Consider the following 17,391-nt stretch of genomic DNA (forward strand, 5'->3'; position numbering starts at 1 on the left):
TGTTGGAGGGCAAAGCCACAACATTTACAATCTGAAGTAACACGCCGTGGGGCGGTCGTTTGAACATACTTCACCACGCTGGTCAGTGCGGGGGATTGTTGAAGGCTGAGTTGAGTTTTACCAGGTGAGAACTCATAATACCAAGACGGGTCCCATTTGCAAGAATCACTTGGGTCTCACAACAATGCCAAAAAGCTTAAAAAAATAGTAAAAACATAAACAACTACGACACGACAAATAAAAAATATCACACAAACATACATCAGTGTTAAATCAAAGTTAAATTAGACGCACAGTAAACAGGTTCGGGCATTATTTTTGTACTGACCATTGCAAAATTTTAAGATTTAGGGACAGCACAAAACACACGAGGACCGATATGGGTCTCGTTTGCGAGAGTGATGGTAACATCACCACGGGGTTGGTTCGTAGGCTCTCCTGCCGAAAACGTATAAATAACATGCCACATTTAGAACAAGAACAACAAACATTATCTTTGGCAAAATCTACAGCGATAGTAAAGACTCGCAACAATAGCATTCTCTACCCGCTACCCATCACAGCCAAGTGTGCACACAGAGCAATTTATCTTTGCTATTGAATTGCTCAGACAAGCGTGTAATGAATGCATTTGTGTGTTGTCTCTGAAATATTATGCTACGTACATCGCACGACTACTGCTGCTGGAAATATCCGCAATATATTGGGGAAATATCGTATTCTCTACATTATAAGACGTTCTGGAAATTAAGACTTGCAAACACAAAACCGTGTCATGTCAAAATGAGTTTTCATTTCCATCTTGTATAATTTGATGTTGCATTATGTCATTATGGTGACCTCCAGGTCACTCTTGCAAATGTGATTTATCCCAGGATTCTTGAGTTGTGTTTCCCTGTTTAAAACAAAATAGATCTTCCTAGAGTTGTACAAATATGGTTACACGCACCCTGAACTTTTTTATCTAAATTACAAAGGGAAATTTGTGCGTCTTAAAATCCGGAGGGTATGGCAATCGTTCAGAAGATTCAACTCGTCATGCTCGCCACGTGGAGAAAGAAATGATCTGACAAGAGGGATCTTGGCATACGTGATCATTGTTTAAACAACATCTGTATTATATTGATGAGCTGTGTCATTTCATTCATTTGATTTATACTTCGTAGATTGACTGTCGTTTTAAAATTGATGACCACAATGTAGAAGTGTCGTATGATGTAGACAAATACAATTTGATGTACGGTGGGCCTTCTGGAATAATAAAGACACATTGATGATTGTCAGCCCCTGTTGGCGATGAACGTTTATCGACGAAACTTTGCCACGTCCTGTCAGTGCGGGTTGATGATTCTGGTGGAGATGGTGCCGCACCTCCGATGAGCACGGTTGGCTACGTACGGTGCGAAAGAAGTCCATCATACAGCACACACACCCTGTGCCAGGACGAGCTCAAGTGTTATCACTCGCCACTGATGTTAGCCGTGCGTGGCCGGGAATCGAATTCAGGTGGGAGGACTTTGTGGTGCGGGGTGATCGCCACCTCTCCTCCAGCCCGGTGGCTGAGTGTGTGCTTATAAGAGCTTATATGAACATGAGTGTGTGCTTGTGTTGAATCAATGCTGCTGAAACGACGCACTCACAAGAATGCGGTGTGGTTGATGGGATGTGTTTAAAATATTTATACGTTTCCATATATTTTTTCACGTGGAGATACTATGGGTATGATGCGTATTTATTGTCCCATATATATTGTTAGGGGTGCCGTGGTGGCGAGATGTTAACGACCTCGCCTGGTATACAGGAGGTCGTGGGTTCGATCCTGACGCCTGCTGTATATTTGGAGTTTGCGTGTCTCTCTCTCCGTGGTCGCGTGAATTTTTCTCCGGGTCCTCCGGTTTTTCCCTCCACATTTCGAATCAACATCACGCATTTTAGAATATTTGGCTGCTATACGTTTCCACATTGCGCTATCATTCGTGGCCAGGTCGCTTCTGAAAAAAATAAGCTACATAGCTCTGTGAGCCTTAGCTGGTAAAACGAAGAAACCACAATCTTAATATTTTAATACATTCAGCAGTTAGACGTTGATGAGCAAGTGACACATTCCTATTTTATAACCGCGTCTGCAGGGACCCCTGGTGGACACGTCCCGCTAAAGCCACCACGCTGGTGAACATCCTGGGCATTGACCCAGGATGTTGATTCCGTGCCTGCCTGAGGACTCTGGGATGGTCTCATTGAAACGTTCAGCCGGCCCGTACACACACACACGCTGTATGGGCAGCCGCTAGCAGTTAGCGAGCACCTATTAAGGATACCGGAACGGAGCACGTGGGAGTGTGGGTTGTGGCCAGCACCAAGCCCGGCAGCCTTGGTGTTGTGATACGTTGACCTGGATTCGAACCCAGGTCACGTCAGCCACGTGTGAAAAGCGCAATGCCCCTGGCTGATCCAGCCGTGAATCATTGATACCTTCAGTGGGCTGTGATTTACAACGCTGCGGTTTGGGCTGTGGTGCCAGCCCATTCATCTTCACCGCCCTAAGCCAATGTCTATTCCACTGCTGGATGAATGCCCCTCTCACTGGCCCATGCTGCTTGCCCCCTCCATCTCAACTCCTGCACGCGGACCGATGCGATCGCTCCATCTCCGCTGCGGTGGTGCCTTCTTAGCTCCTGGATGCGTTGGTGATATCAACGCAAACTCCCGAAACTGAGCGTGGTACGGTACTGTAGAGTAAAACGTTACTAACCATTACGGAATAAGGTAGTCTGTGCATGTTGGGTAATTGCATAACTCTGTAAATGCACTTCTGGATGGAGACCTCTCCCACGCCACAGTGTTCGAGGTCAATGTGAGTTGTTTTGCCCATACTTCATCGCTGGTCAGTGTGTTTTTTAAACATAAATTGGGATTGCCCTAGACCGGTTCGGATATCGCTTGCCACTGATGTGAGCCGTGGACAGGAATCGAACCGAGTTGCCCACTGGGGTCAAGTAACGGTAGACATGTCCATAGAACTCTTAACAGTGTTCACGGTGATGATTAAACCGGCTGATAAGTTGAGGCCGATTTCGACTCGGCACTTTGTAAACATTGGCTCTGGCGCCTATATATGGTCACACGAGTCTTGCCTTATTATAGACACACACCACCACCACCAACAACAATAACCGGGAGGATAGTCACATCAGTGTTGTGCGAAGGCATGCCACGGGCAATTTATAAGTTGGGTCTGAAAATGTAAAGATTGCATGAATGTTGGCACCTCTCAGTCCTCTCTCTCCCTGTGGCCGTCGCCAAATTCTCTCCAGAGTTGGATTCCTGGATGATGGACAGGATGTCGTTAATACCACCGCTGCTCTGCTGTTTGCTGTCCGTGCTGGTGGTGGTGTATCGTGAGTATCTATTGGACACGCTGAGACTAGGAGGTGAGTGAACGTGATTGGGGAAGTGTGCGCACGTTTCATAAAACTTTAATTAATGTGGCGTTCACTTCGGCGCGATGGGGTCAGATATTGGCGGAAACCCGTTTGCTGTATTATGAATGTATGTAGAACTTATTTCGCACCGTACGTAGCCAACCATGCGAATCGGAGGTGCTGTCTCCAAGCTAGGATTCCCTTTAAAGAAGATACTCTGAGGCTGTGGTCTCATTGGGTGCTTAGCTGGACGTGAATCAGCATGGTTTATCCTGGCATGGGTGACCAAGCAGGGCTTCATATTCTTGGTTCTTTCGGTAAAGTCACGTAGAAGGGAAATAATAAAATTATAATAAAATATTATTTCCCTTCCACGTGACTTTACCGAAAGAAGCAAGAATATGAAGCCCTGCTTGGTCACGAAAGCTTTAAATCAAAATTCAAGCAGGGCTTGCCAGGTGTTATAGGCATGGGGCTACGATGTGGCAGGGATATAGTAATGCTGAGTGTCACCCCCTCGTATATGCGGTGGGGTTTCTCTGGGTCGTCTGATTGTAAATGGTAATTGTTTAACTATAAGATACTCGTGAATTTAACCCGCTGCTGTCTTTCATTATGGATGAATAATTTTTAATTCGCAAAGTCCAAATTTCTTAGCCCAGACTCATTACAGTTATGCACAGGCACTGATACAATGTTTGGTTGTATGGGTTGTTACTCATTGTGTTTTGTGGTCGTTACAGAAATGCAGCTGAGTGTCTTTCGCTTTTAAGACAATTCCATGCGATTCTGAAATATTATCGCCAGCCATTATCACGCCACTGCTGTATGAAGGTTCTTTCCCAGACATTATTTTGTTTGGCTGCCATTACATGACCCGTCCCATCTGTTGACTCCTACCCCTTCCAATGATGTGTCCTGCATGTACGTACCTACGCATGTTGAACTTCTTTCGTACTGTACGTAGTCCTGCCCAAGCCAAATTGCAGTTACTCACAGTGTATATGACATCTCTGATTTGTGTTTGTCTCATGTGCAATTCTGTCTTATTGTGATGCCAAGTGTGCAAATATTTTTCCGTGGTTCTTTGCTCACTTTTCAAGTTTTTTCTTTTTTCTCTGTCATTGTCCATGTCCCTGACCCATATGCCGTAGCTGACATTATGAACCGATTGAAAATATTATTGTTTAAAATTTAAGTTTTCCAAACGCTCGATCTTGCTCTTGTTCACCTCTGATGTTTCATTGTGGATTCAAACCACATTCAATGTTTGCCCTGACATTGTATACACATTCTCCTGTGTTTTACACTTGCGTCCCTCCAATAATGATTTTATTTTGTTGGGTAAACTTATTTTTCCATCACTTTCATTTTGCCCGTATTGATCTTGTGCCCAAATGTGGTCTTTTTCTGTTTAGGATGGTGATGTCATCGGCAGATCTGACATGGAGTTTCTTAAGCATTCAAAAAACACTTTTAAAGTGATTCCCAAGTTGTTGTAAATGCATTGTTTCGGTATTTTATACAGGATCGCTGATGTTGAACTGGAATTTTCCAACTTAACATCGCGTTTACGGAACTTGTGTTGAATTATGCCATGCCAATTGAGGTGACACGTTTACGTTTGGAAAATTTATGCCGCTGACTTATTTGTATACACTGTACTGTACCTACACTTGTGCATAAATGGCCAGTGCATGCCTACTGCTCACCTCATAAAAAATGTCTGCGAATGTAACGGTAGCATAGCATCGTGTCACTTGGGATAACGATCAGCGAGGTATTGTGGTTCATTTGTGGCGAGCACTTTGTGTGTGTAATGAATATTGTACGATATATATTGTAGTATCCCCATATCGAGGCAAAGCCAGGCCTCAAGCGGTATTTGCGCCGACTGACGGACAAGTGGTTGCAGGATCACGAGTGGGATCGGTGGCGGTTGGTCGCTACGAGCTGGTGGTCGCCATCCTCTCCGCGAGGGACAACTGGGTGCTCAGGCAGGCTGTGCGTGACTCCTGGCTGCAGGCCGTGACGGCCAGCCCCTCGCTGAGGAAGCGGTGAGTGTGGCCAGCTCCTTTTCAATTGCCGTGGGTCAAAAGGCAGTAAAGTCGGTGCAGGTGGCTGGGTTTAAGTTTCAGCTTATTTTGATTTGTTACATGGATGATCGCGTTTTGCAGAGTTGCCCGGCTATTGTACAAGGGAGATGCGTGGTGCTTGAGCACAACAACAATAAAAATAAAGACAGAAACATCAGTACGGTATTGCAGAGAACGAGTACAAGGAATAATGGGGCATCACGGTGGCGAGATGTTAACTACCTCGCCTGTATGCACGAGGTTGTGGGTTCAGTCCTGACCCTGTGGTCTGTATATTTAGAGTTTGCATGTTCTCACCATGGTCGTGTGGATTTTTCTTCGGATCCTCTTCCCTCCACATTTAGAATCAACATGCATTTAAAGTGGTTGCTATAAATGTCCACGTGATAAGCCACTTCGTTGAGCTATCATTTGTGGCCATGGTCACTTCTGAAAAGAGCTATATAGCTCAATTGGCCTTACCTGGAAAAATAAAAAAAAAGTTACAATGTCGCTCAGGGGTTGGATGACTGAGCTGGCACTGCCGAGATCCCGAGTTCAAATCTGGAAAATGTGTACGCAATACAGGAAATGTAATAACCAGAATATTTAGAAGAACGGTGTTGTCCCATCTGTTTCTAGACAAGAGGCAAAGCAGTGGCAGCAGCAGCAGTGGTGGAGGTGCGGTAGTCATGTGGTTGTGTGCGGTAGGGTCCTGCCGAGGTTTGTGGTCGGAAGCCACGCATGTGACATTCACCCTGAAGACAGAGAGGACCCATACTCCTGCTCTTTACTCAACATCACTCTGCCTGGTGAGCTCCGACAAACTTACATCGCTCCGACAAACTTACATGGCTCTGACAAACTTACATCGCTCCGACAAACTTACATCGCTCCGACAAACTTACATCGCTCCACTTAAAAGTCAAAAGGTTGCTTTCTGGAGGTCATCAGGTGGCCCAGAGGTCAAGGCCTTGAACTTGCACCTCTGAGATCCTGGCTTTAAAATCCAGCCAGTCGCTTGTGATTAAAACTGCCTTCTCAAATCTAGTGAGTTGATGGTGTCAGCCTGGTCATCCATTACTGCACGAAATAAGCCATCGTATTCGAGCAGCACGTTAAATGCGATAAGCATTGCCCACTGTGTTCAGAGCGGGTAGGCAAGTGCTGCCCCTTTCTGTGTGGACCAGGGGATTTCAGAGGTAGCTCTGTGTTATCTTTTTTCTTTGGGCCATTCTCTAGCACCAATGATTGCACTCCTCTATGAAAGATGCGAATGGATTCTTTATCTCATTACATCGATAGCACAATAAAAATACAATTGGCAAAAAGTACAATTATTTTAATGTGAGTTTTATTCCTTTAGCCAATGGGTTCTATCATTCTAATGTTGTTTTGCTTGTTTTATCTCTTATGCCTACTGTCTTCATTGTGCTTGTTTTCCGTGATTGCTTTTGTCATATTTGTGACACAGGTCACTCTTTTAAATGAGACTCTCCTGGTCTCTTGATGTCTCAGCAGATTGAACAACAAAAACTTTATATCACACAGGTTCGGTAGGATAGTACATTTGTATATGGTTGCTGCTGCGGGTGTGTTGACCATAGAATATGCGCCGTCGCCTTCACAGTGGATAGTACATGTGTCCCCTGGCATCTTTCGAAATGAGAAGGCCATTGTGTGCTGGCGTCATGGTCCGCAATTGCCGAATTAAAAAACAACTCCCCGCAAATGGCCCAATTGGGATTACACACGCAGCAGAAATGTATCGCCCCCCCTATTAGCAGAGTAATGCCCGTTTGCAGATCAAGATGCTGAGTTACCTTGCACCCGCAAGGGCAGCTGCCACTGAGGGTGCCCTTTCCATAGTTTTAATAAGTATTTTCATAGTTAAAATTTGTTGAGATGAGATTTGATGTAACTTGCATATAATGTGTACAACACCTTGAGGTGCCCCGGTGTAGAGGGCACAACAGAAAAAGAAAACTATGATTAATTGCTATTATTATAATTGCTATTATTAATATTCACGTTTTCAACGTGTTTTTTTCACCCCGTCCCACGACCAGCGAGCGAGCGGGAAATCGAGGCGGTGACTTGGCTGGAACCGGGGTCGGCGTCGCCGGGGCCCGGGCCCCGGACTCGCGTGGCGCGGCCAACGTTGCTGGGGCTCGACTTCCGGGTTCGCCACCCAGTGGTGGTGACGGCACTCGGTGTGTTCGCCTGGGACGGCACCGTCCCCAACGTCACCGTGCGGCTCCACAACGCGGCCACCAGGGTGACTGCTGCCATTGCCACCACCTCCGCCGCCACTACTGCCTCTGCCGCCACCACCACTGCCGCCACCACCACCACCTCCGCCGCCGCCACCACCACCACTTCCGCCGCCACTACCGCCTCTGCCGCCACCACCACTGCCACCACCGCCACCACCACAACCTCCGCCGCCACTACCGCCGCCGCCACCACCGTAATCTTAATTTGGACTGGAAGTACAGAAAAGCACAAGCGTAATTCAGTACGAATCTTATATCGGCGTCAACCGTCATATATTTATATTGTATCTTGAAATATGAAATCGTTGAAGTTGTTGTGGTGACAGCCACCCAGTGAACGTACCACATTCGACAAACGTTCGCATGTGGTCGGAACGTTTGCCCAAGGGTGCCATGTTTACTAGGCAGTCATTATTTTGTACCTTGTCGAAATTACAGATCAAACTATTCTTTACCCGAGCGTTTTTTTTTTTTCTCCGGTCAGCAATGACCTCGAGCGGACGACGACCGATCATGGAGCCCGACGATGGCCACGGCTGCTGGCCCGCCGTCATAGATCAAAGCGCGACTACTGACTGCGTGACAAAGACGGAGTCAACGGGCCTCAGTGAAAGGCGCAGTCGCAGGCCAACGGTCGTGTCCGTCTGTTCTCAGGTGGTGCTGGCCGTGGCTCACTTCGGAGCCCTGAGCCCCGGCGTGCGCGTGCGAGCCTGCAGGTACAAGCCCGTGCAGCAGTTCGTGCTCCCCAAGGTGAACGTCATTGCGCTCGTTCACCCATGAGCTTTGTGACTTTGTTTTTTTGCAGAGTCGGGGGGGGGGGTGGGGGGGCAATTGTTGCTGTGTACGATCCCCAATTGAGTAATTTTTGGATAGGTTTTAAAAAATATATAGACTGTGACGCTGACGCACAATGGCCTGCTCCTTTGAACGACGTCACGGGATGTTTAACGTCCGCTGTGGAGCAGATGCCACGGCTAACACACCCGCAGTAGTAACCAGATACAAATGTACTATCCTATCGTACCTATGGGATATCAGTTTTTTTTATTGTTTTAATCAGCTGAGATCTCAAGAGACGACTGATAGTCCCATTTACAAGAGTGACCTGTATCACACATGTGACAAAAGCAATCGCATAAAACAAGTACACTGAAGACAGTCGGCATGAAAGCAAACGCAAGCAAAACTAACATTAGTATGGTAGAACCTAAAGGAATATAACGTGCATTAAAATAATTGTTTTTTTCCCCAATTTCATTTCAATTGTGCTATCCGTGTCATGTAATCAGATAAAGAATTCATTCACGTCTCTCATAGAGCTATGCAATCTTTGGTGATAGAGAACGGCCCAGTAATAACCAGGGCGGCCACTGATTTTGAAGAGGATAATAATAATTATTAGAAGTACTTAAGAGTCTATATAAATTCGCATTTCAGGCACGAATTTGTAATCCACCGCTGTGAAGGCAAGGTTTAGGGGATCAAACTAATGTGAAGCGTCAATTTTTGTGGGTATTGAGGTGCCGTACCCTCGACTAATCTCCATCTGTTCCATCTGTATGGGATAGTGTTCCCCCCTTGCATGCATGGGTTTTCTCTGGTGCATCCACATGTAAAAAAACTCAATAATTGGCTGAAAATATTTTAACATATATAGAGGACTTCAGAGCTTGGGCATAAAGCCTTGCTGCCTCCCCGCTTGCCTGTGACCACGTGTGATGTGCAGGGCTTCGAGGGCACAGTGGTGTGGGACGGGGTCACCCCGGCGGACATCGTGCTCTCTGACCCCGGCGACTACACGCTGGACGCGGGAGGGGGCGTTCTGAAATTCGCAGCGGTGTGCTCGCGCAGTCCCCCGCTCCCGATGTAACACTGCCCGGCTCGTTCATCTCAACTCACGTGGCTATCTTGTGATGTCGAGAGCGCCGCGTCCGCGTCCATGCATCGTAGCAAAAGGTTGTGTCCGCGAAGGCAAAGGACCGGGGAAGATTGTGGCTGCGTTATCTCGTGTGCGCGGCCAGATCGACTCGACCGCGTTAAACAAAGCGTGACCATCGATAACGCCGTGTTGCTGCATATATTTATAAGGGCCAGCTTTAATGAACTCCGGAAGAGCTTCTTAATCAAGTGCCCACTTTGTTCAATGTGTTTACGCAGGGTAACTAGCGGACTGCGCACAGCCGCCGTGTTTATCTTGGGCCACCCGATATTGAGTGGACGGATCGATCGATCGATTAATTAATTAACGAGTGGGTGTATTTACGAATGTGCTGTTCAGACGGGGCGGTACGGAGAGGTGGGGGACGAGTTCCCGGAGTTCAGACAGGAGCGGGCGGCACTCGCGGGGTCCTTCACCTTCGCCGTTCAAGGTTAGCGGCAGAGACGCCGTCGGGGTGGGGGTGGGGGGAGAGGCGGGGGGGGGGTGTGGGGGGAGAGGCGGGGGGGGGTGTGGGGGGAGAGGCGGGGGGGGGGTGTGGGGGGAGAGACGGGGTTTTTTTCGATAAAATATGACGTTTATAAATGTTTGTTTATTAAAAATGTTATCCTTTAATTTTTCAAAGTAATTTTTTGTTAAATAAACGGCAATTATTATCAACCTTCGCAGTTGATAAAAAAAACAAAAAACTTTTCACTCGGTAAAACAGTGGTCACCTACACATGGACTGGCCTCCACTTGGGGAACGTGGAATTTCCGCCACTGGCTCAGTGCAGCCAGCGAGTTCGAGCGCAGCCCCATCGCCCGATTGAGCGAGGCGCCACTCGGACTCATCATTCGCCATTTCTCTCCGCGTCTCTCTCCGTGTGCCGCATTTCGCCGGCTTGTACGTCCAACCCTCCCGCCCTCACCCGGCCCCTCGTCCAGACGGCGGCTCGCTCGCCACCCACGCCTCCGGCCGGGCGCGCCGGCGTGCTGAGTGGGCCGAGACGGCGCGCCGGGAGGCGGCCGCCCTGCGCGACGAGTCGGCGCGTCACGGCGATCTCGTCCTGGTGAACGTCACCGACGTCTACCGCAGCCTGCCCAGCAAGATGCTGCTCTTCTCCCGCTGGTGGGCGGTGCGCGCCGCTCCTCCGTCAACGCTCATCCGCGCGTCGTTATCCACCCCCCTCGTCATCCATCCCCTTGTCATCCCTTGTCTGTATCGTTGAATGGATTGACCATGGCTGATGATGATTTATTATTTCATTATTACTTCTCTTTTAGGAGGGTCCTGCCAAGGTCTTACATGGGGGTGGGGGGTGGGTGGCATGTTGCCGTGTGTGATCCCAATTGAGTAATTTGCAGGTACTTTTTCAAGCCATTGGGATGTTTGGCCAATACCAATGTCACAATGTGTGATTGACGCGATGGCAGCAGCAGCAGCAGCAGCACAAGTGGAATGTCGTTGATCGCGTTAACGACTCTTGTTGCCCATTGCGCACAGCGCTAGGACGAGTGACCTCTTATAACGCCACACGTGGTTCTCATTGTTCCAGGGCAGCAGCATCTCTGGACTTCAGGCTGCTGCTGAAGACGGATGACGACAGCTTTGTGGACGTGGCGGAGGTGCTGAGGAGTGCGGTGCTTCAGGGCTACGACCAGACCCCGGGCCTCTGGTGGGGCAGGTAATGGCAGCTCACCCCACCACCCAACTCAACTCACCCCACCACCCAACTAAGCTCACCCCACCACCCAACTCAACTCACCCCACCACCCAACTCAACTCACCCCACCACCCAACTCAGCTCACCCCACCACCCAACTCAACTCACCCCACCACCCAACTCAGCTCACCCCACCACCCAACTCAACTCACCCCACCACCCAACTCAACTCACCCCACCACCCAACTCAACTCACCCACCACCCAACTCAACTCACCCCACCACCCAACTCAACTCACCCCACCACCCAACTCAGCTCACCCCACCACCCAACTCAACTCACCCCACTACCCAACTCAGCTCACCCCACCACCCAACTCAACTCACCCCACCACCCAACTCAACTCACCCCATCACCCAACTCAACTCACCCAACCACCCAACTCAGCTCACCCCACCACCCAACTCAACTCACCTCACCACCCAACTCAGCTCACCCCACCACCCAACTCAGCTCACCCCACCACCCAACTCAACTCACCCCACCACCCAACTCAACTCACCCCACCACCAAACTCAGCTCACCCCACCACCCAACTCAGCTCACCCCACCACCCAACTCAACTCACCCCACCACCCAACTCAGCTCACCCCACCATCCAACTCAACTCACCCCACCACCCAACTCAGCTCACCCCACCACCCAACTCAACTCACCCCACCACCCAACTCAGCTCACCCCACCACCCAACTCAGCTCACCCCACCACCCAACTCAACTCACCCAACCACCCAACTCAGCTCACCCCACCACCCAACTCAACTCACCCCACCACCCAACTCAGCTCACCCCACCACCCAACTCAACTCACCCCACCACCCAACTCAACTCACCCCACCACCCAACTCAACTCACCCCGCCACCCAACTCAACTCACCCCACCACCCAACTCAACTCACCCCACCACCCAACTCAGCTCACCCCACCACCCAACTCAGCTCACCCCACCACCCAACTCCGGCGGTGACAGCGCCAACTTGCTTTGAGGTACATACGTAATGAGTTATTCATTAATTGTCATTTTTTATTCATGACGAATACTAAAAGATAGTTTTATGATATCACGGCCAACTAATAATGGAGGAGGCAACTGCTCCTTATAACTACCCCCCCTCTCTGTAAACTCATTGAATAGTTTATTTTATGAATGCAGAACCCTATTTAGAAATCTTCACATATCAGGACCCCTGCCTCCCAGGGAAGCTTCTAGATCCACCTCTGCCCCATGCACCTTTGGTTGCCTGCAACCAGAATTGCCAATGCCACACCGTCCGGTGGTTGCACCGGCGATTTTACAACAACGACGACGACGACTACGACTGTGACGACGACGAGAGCATTCGCTCTGGACGATCGCTCGCTCACTCGCTCGCTCGGCCCGCCGCACGCTCGGCAGCTTCCGTCGGAACTGGGCGGTCGACCACGCGGGGAAGTGGGCCGAGCTGAGCTACCCGGGCCCGGCGTACCCGGCCTTCGCGTGCGGCGCGGCGTACGTGCTGTCCGCCGACCTCGTGCGGTGGCTCTCCTCCAACTCCGACGTCCTCGCCGCCTACCAGGTGTGCGCCCCCCCCCCCCCCCGCCCCCATCTTGGCTGCTAGAAATTTCCACGTGATAAGCCTCTTCGAACTTCTTTCGCACCGTACGTAGCCAAGAGGTATCATTTGCGATAGCCAAGTCGCTTCTGAAAAAAAGAGCTATACAGCTCAGTGGACCTCACCTGGTAAAATAGAATTAAAAGTAGTTTTAGTTGACGTCGATTCTACATGTGGAAGATAAAAACCGGAGGACCCGGAAAAAATGCCACGCGACCACGGGGAGAACATGCAAACTCCAAATATACAGGTGTCAGGGATGGAGCCCACGACCTCCTGCATACCAGGCGAGGTAGTTAACATCACGCCACCGTGGCGTCTTGCGGAGGGCTCACTGTTCCGCCGAGTATGGTGGCCTCGGCGCCGGGCAATCCGGAGCTCTGGTGAATGCTACCAAGCGTCCCAGTCTGGTCGGGAGAGTCCCGGTTGGTTTCAGAAAGTATTTTATTATTTTTCTATCTACGTGACTTTTCCGAAAGACCCAAAGGGTATGAATTCCTGCAGTCACGAAAGCTTTAAGTAAAAATTTACCCCTTAATCGTTTGCGAAAATCAGGATTTTATCCGGGTTTAAGCATTTCTGGCCTCATGCTCGACTCATGATAATGGATGACGTTGGTGGAGGAGTAGACGGGGGCCTATGAGCAGGAGGTGTATAATCTATGGAAACCTATAATCCTTATGTAACAGATATAACTTTTCTGATGAGACTCCGAAAGTCGAAACCAGCCCCAGGTTTGTCTTATTTAAACAAATTCTGCTGGAAGACGTTCGTCCGGAAGTCCCATGATAGGCTGATTTATTAAGTGATTTTATTTGAATGTGCAGAAACATGGTCATTGTCTATTTATTATCAAAAATGATAAGCCAGAGTTGAAAAAAAAGTGCATTAGTTGCGAATGATACCTGATGCATTTTGTTGAGACTTGTAGTGTTGTGTAATTTACAAGCACAACAAAGCAAGCTGCTTCTTTTAAAAAAAATATAATTTCAAGTTGGACACATTCAAGGTCAAGAGGTCATCATGGCCAATGCCAAATGATGCCACCTCACCTCGCCATCGGTTCTGTTTGCTGGATGCCATATTTCTCGTGAAGTCGACACCCCGACCTTCAAGTCCTTCTCCCCACAGTCTCCCAACGGGTGGCCTCAGCTCTTCCCTGTGGTCATAGACCTGTGGGTGCTTCTCCAATGGCCGTCACAGTAACCTGCCCTCCAAAGACAAAGATCCCCCGTATAGCCCGAACAGACTGCTGGGGCAAGTGCCGTTAGCGAGCACCTATGAAGGTCGGCATGGCGCCTTTGTCTTCCCAGTGGTGATTTATACACACCGCACCAGGTACTTTTTTGAGGCTGAGTCGACCTTGGGGGAGGCCATGATATAATCGTCACTGGTGCTGGCCGTGAGCGGGAATCTAACTCGGGTGGCCGGGTTCGTAGTGCAGCGTGATAACCGCTACACTCCACTGCCCTCGTCCACCCTGCACAGTGTCCCACCCATGACAACCTCCTTTTCCTGATTACGTCTACAGCACTTTCCACATTCTCATTATGAGCTTCCAAGTTGCTTTACCCAAGCCTTTCCATAGAATTCTTGTTTTCAAATTCCAGGTTCATTTTCTGCTAAGCGATAACGAGTACATTGTGTTAATTGGGTGAATGGCGCGTGCACGTACAGGGTGAAGATGTTTCCATGGGCATATGGATGGCAGCTTTGGCACCAACTAGGATACAGGTAAATAGTGTTTACACAGAGAGTGTACAAGCAAATGGACAGAATTCTCTCATGCCACTAACGTCGCCATCTGTGCCAGGTTTCCAGGATCATCTTCGTGTAAAGGTAGCTGCCATGGGAATTCTGTGAGTCTTCCCGGGATACTATAAAAGTCCCGGATTTTGTCAGTTGTGTAATAACACCACCTCTCAAGACAATGACTTGACATGCAGTTCTCCTCTCGTCTCAATTGTTTGTGCTTCAAAGGTAGCAGCGCTATACGCCACTTATTGTAAGAAAAGATATATGTGAAAGCATCTGTGTTAACATAGACCTCCCCCCGCACCTCCGATTAGCACAGTTGGTTGCGTATGGTGTGAAAGAAGTTCAACACACATACATGAGAACCAAAAAACATATCCTGACAGAGATGTATTGCAAATGATAATGGATCCATTGTCTTTTGAAAATGTTTATTAAAGTTAAATATTTTCTTTGCAAAAGTATCACAGCATGCACACGATTGTATGTAAAGTTTCGTTGAAAGCATTGTGCTCCCGAGTTATTACAAAATGAAATAAGTTATGGATTCTGATGATTAATGAGAGGATTGCGTAACAAAACTAGACGACTCAATGTGAAGGACACGTTTAAACAAATCGGCAACAGCGTGGAACTCATCCCTGTAGGCAGCCCCGAGTCCACGGTGGAAACTCCACGTTGCATTCTCACGTTCAACAAATAAATTGCCGCTCGTTGTCGTGCTGCCCTGCAGGACGACCGCTGGTGGTGCGACGCGGCCTGCGAGCGCGGTGCCCTCGCATCCTCGCAGCACTCGCCAGCGCGGCTCGCCACCATGTGGGCGGCAAAGCAGCGCTGCGGTGACGCGTGCACGCCATGCGATGCGCCGGACGTCTAGGACGCCGGGCGCTCGTTTACCCCCCCTCGATCACCCTCCCTCGCTCACCCTCCCTCGCTCTCTTCGCTCGCCCTCGTTCGCTCACCCTCCCTCCCCCTCCTCGCTCGCCCTCGCTCGAACCGGGCCCACTCGTACGGGACTCCCGCCAGCGTCTCTGCAACTCGCACGCATTTGTGCAGCGTCCGATTGCGACTGCTGTTCAGAACTGTGGGCTGGGACAGGACCTGGGCAGGACTCGCCGCTTGAAGGGGGCGATGGTCCGAGGTCGAGAATAATCACCGAGCGGCAGACGAAGGTGGGGAAAGCGCCCGAGAGGACGTTGACCGCGGAGGCGGAGTGACGGGATCGCCTCCTCGAGTGCAGGCGCCGGGCGGATTGTTGCATTGCGGCACAGTAAAGAATGGCGGCGACTTGCGGAGGCCGTTATCCAGCAGTGGATCGATTACAGCCCAGTGATGATGATAATGAATGCGACTGCATCTCTGAATGTTGCTGTGCAAATTAGGTGCAACGTGTGAAGAAAGTAGATCGGCAAAAAAGTATTTTTTAGAAGATACGGTTAAGCAGGGCAGGGAAGTGAGATGATGGCACGCTGGAGTGCGACTGAAGACATTTCATCGAGAAGAAACGGATGTTCGCCGGCTGTACAGGAAAGGAAAATGTGAAGTCTGGATGCGAACAAGGAAAGGATCTTAGCAGTGCGAATTACTTGAGCAAGATATTTCCAGACCATGAAGAAACTTGTGGAAAAGGAGTGATCTCCCATTGAGCGGTTGACTGCAAGCTGATGCGTCCGTTTAGATTGCACGTTCGCATGGAACGGCTTATGTGGAGCCTTGCCAAACCATTTTCATGGACTTCAGAAGCCCGAGCAGGTTACCAACCACCACTGTGGCACCGAGCCGGAGAAATTCACTGACGAGAACAAGAAGAACTTGTATTGAACTTGGCATGAGCCAAAAATGAATTCCCCGGCCAGAGCACCTATGCTGTTCTGTTATCGATCCTGCCCACGACATCCATTACGTAAAGTGAATGAAAGAGAAGTACAGCTGATAGCTCGTAAAAAAGTGGCCGTGAGATACGATCCGTCACCAACAGCCGAGTAGTAGTACGCAGGCCCAATTCCGCCAGCTTTTCTCTTGGTGATTAAAATATGTATAAACGTAAAAGACGAATAGCTAATGAAGCAGGACTTTGAAACAAGTTTTTATTGATTAAAACGACAAATATTGGAACCAAAAACAACTATAAAAGTCAAACTAATAAAATAGCTTTGTGTGGCCTAGTGAATGTTGTGTAGTGAGAGTGCCGCGTGCCACGAGCAGTATTAGTGAGTGGCAGCCGTTGTGTCGTCGGTGTCGTAGGATGAGTGGTTGTGTCGAGCAGCGGCTCTCGGAGTGTGCTCCCTGGGCCAGCGGTGGTCCGCGATGGCTGTGATGCAATTGCACGTTGATCAGAAAATAATAAAATAACTCATTCATATTTTACCCATATTTAATTTCAAAATGTAGTTTGGTAAATGACCCTGATTAAACTACCAGAACATCAAAATGCCCCTCCCCCTAAAAAAAACTCCTTGTAGCCGGTAATATGAATCATTTAGTATTAGTGGTATTTAGAGAGCTAAGTGAAATGCGTTTTGTCACCAGGGGTGCGGGGGGCTGGGTGGTGGTCCGTGGAGAAGTTTGCATCGGCTGAGTGTCTCACGGGTGGAGAGCGAGCGTGCGAGAAATGTTTAACGAGTAGCGA

General features: G+C 49.1%; 1 protein-coding gene across 3 annotated transcripts; it reads left to right on the forward strand.

Annotated features, from left to right (window-relative positions):
• Window positions 1–2,227: 2,227 nt before the first annotated feature.
• Window positions 2,228–15,911, forward strand: B3GALNT2 (beta-1,3-N-acetylgalactosaminyltransferase 2). Of its 3 annotated transcripts, none has more exons than XM_061568430.1 (13): window positions 2,228–2,848; window positions 3,315–3,431; window positions 5,338–5,479; window positions 6,209–6,309; window positions 7,567–7,775; window positions 8,428–8,523; window positions 9,500–9,610; window positions 10,052–10,142; window positions 10,637–10,820; window positions 11,248–11,376; window positions 12,812–12,971; window positions 14,685–14,741; window positions 15,496–15,911. In XM_061568430.1, exons 2-13 carry the CDS (start codon window positions 3,329–3,331, stop codon window positions 15,637–15,639), a joined length of 1,527 nt encoding a protein of 508 aa, XP_061424414.1. In that variant the 5' UTR covers window positions 2,228–2,848; window positions 3,315–3,328; the 3' UTR covers window positions 15,640–15,911. The 3 variants fall into 3 exon arrangements, with proteins under 3 accessions (XP_061424414.1, XP_061424415.1, XP_061424416.1); XM_061568431.1 differs by having other exon boundaries at window positions 2,228–2,721; XM_061568432.1 differs by lacking the exon at window positions 2,228–2,848 and having other exon boundaries at window positions 3,172–3,431.
• The last annotated feature ends 1,480 nt before the right edge of the window (window positions 15,912–17,391 follow it).

The sequence above is a fragment of the Lethenteron reissneri genome, chromosome 41, assembly GCF_015708825.2.
Source record: "Lethenteron reissneri isolate LAM-NWPU_2019-01 chromosome 41, ASM1570882v1, whole genome shotgun sequence".
Taxonomy (NCBI): domain Eukaryota; kingdom Metazoa; phylum Chordata; class Hyperoartia; order Petromyzontiformes; family Petromyzontidae; genus Lethenteron; species Lethenteron reissneri.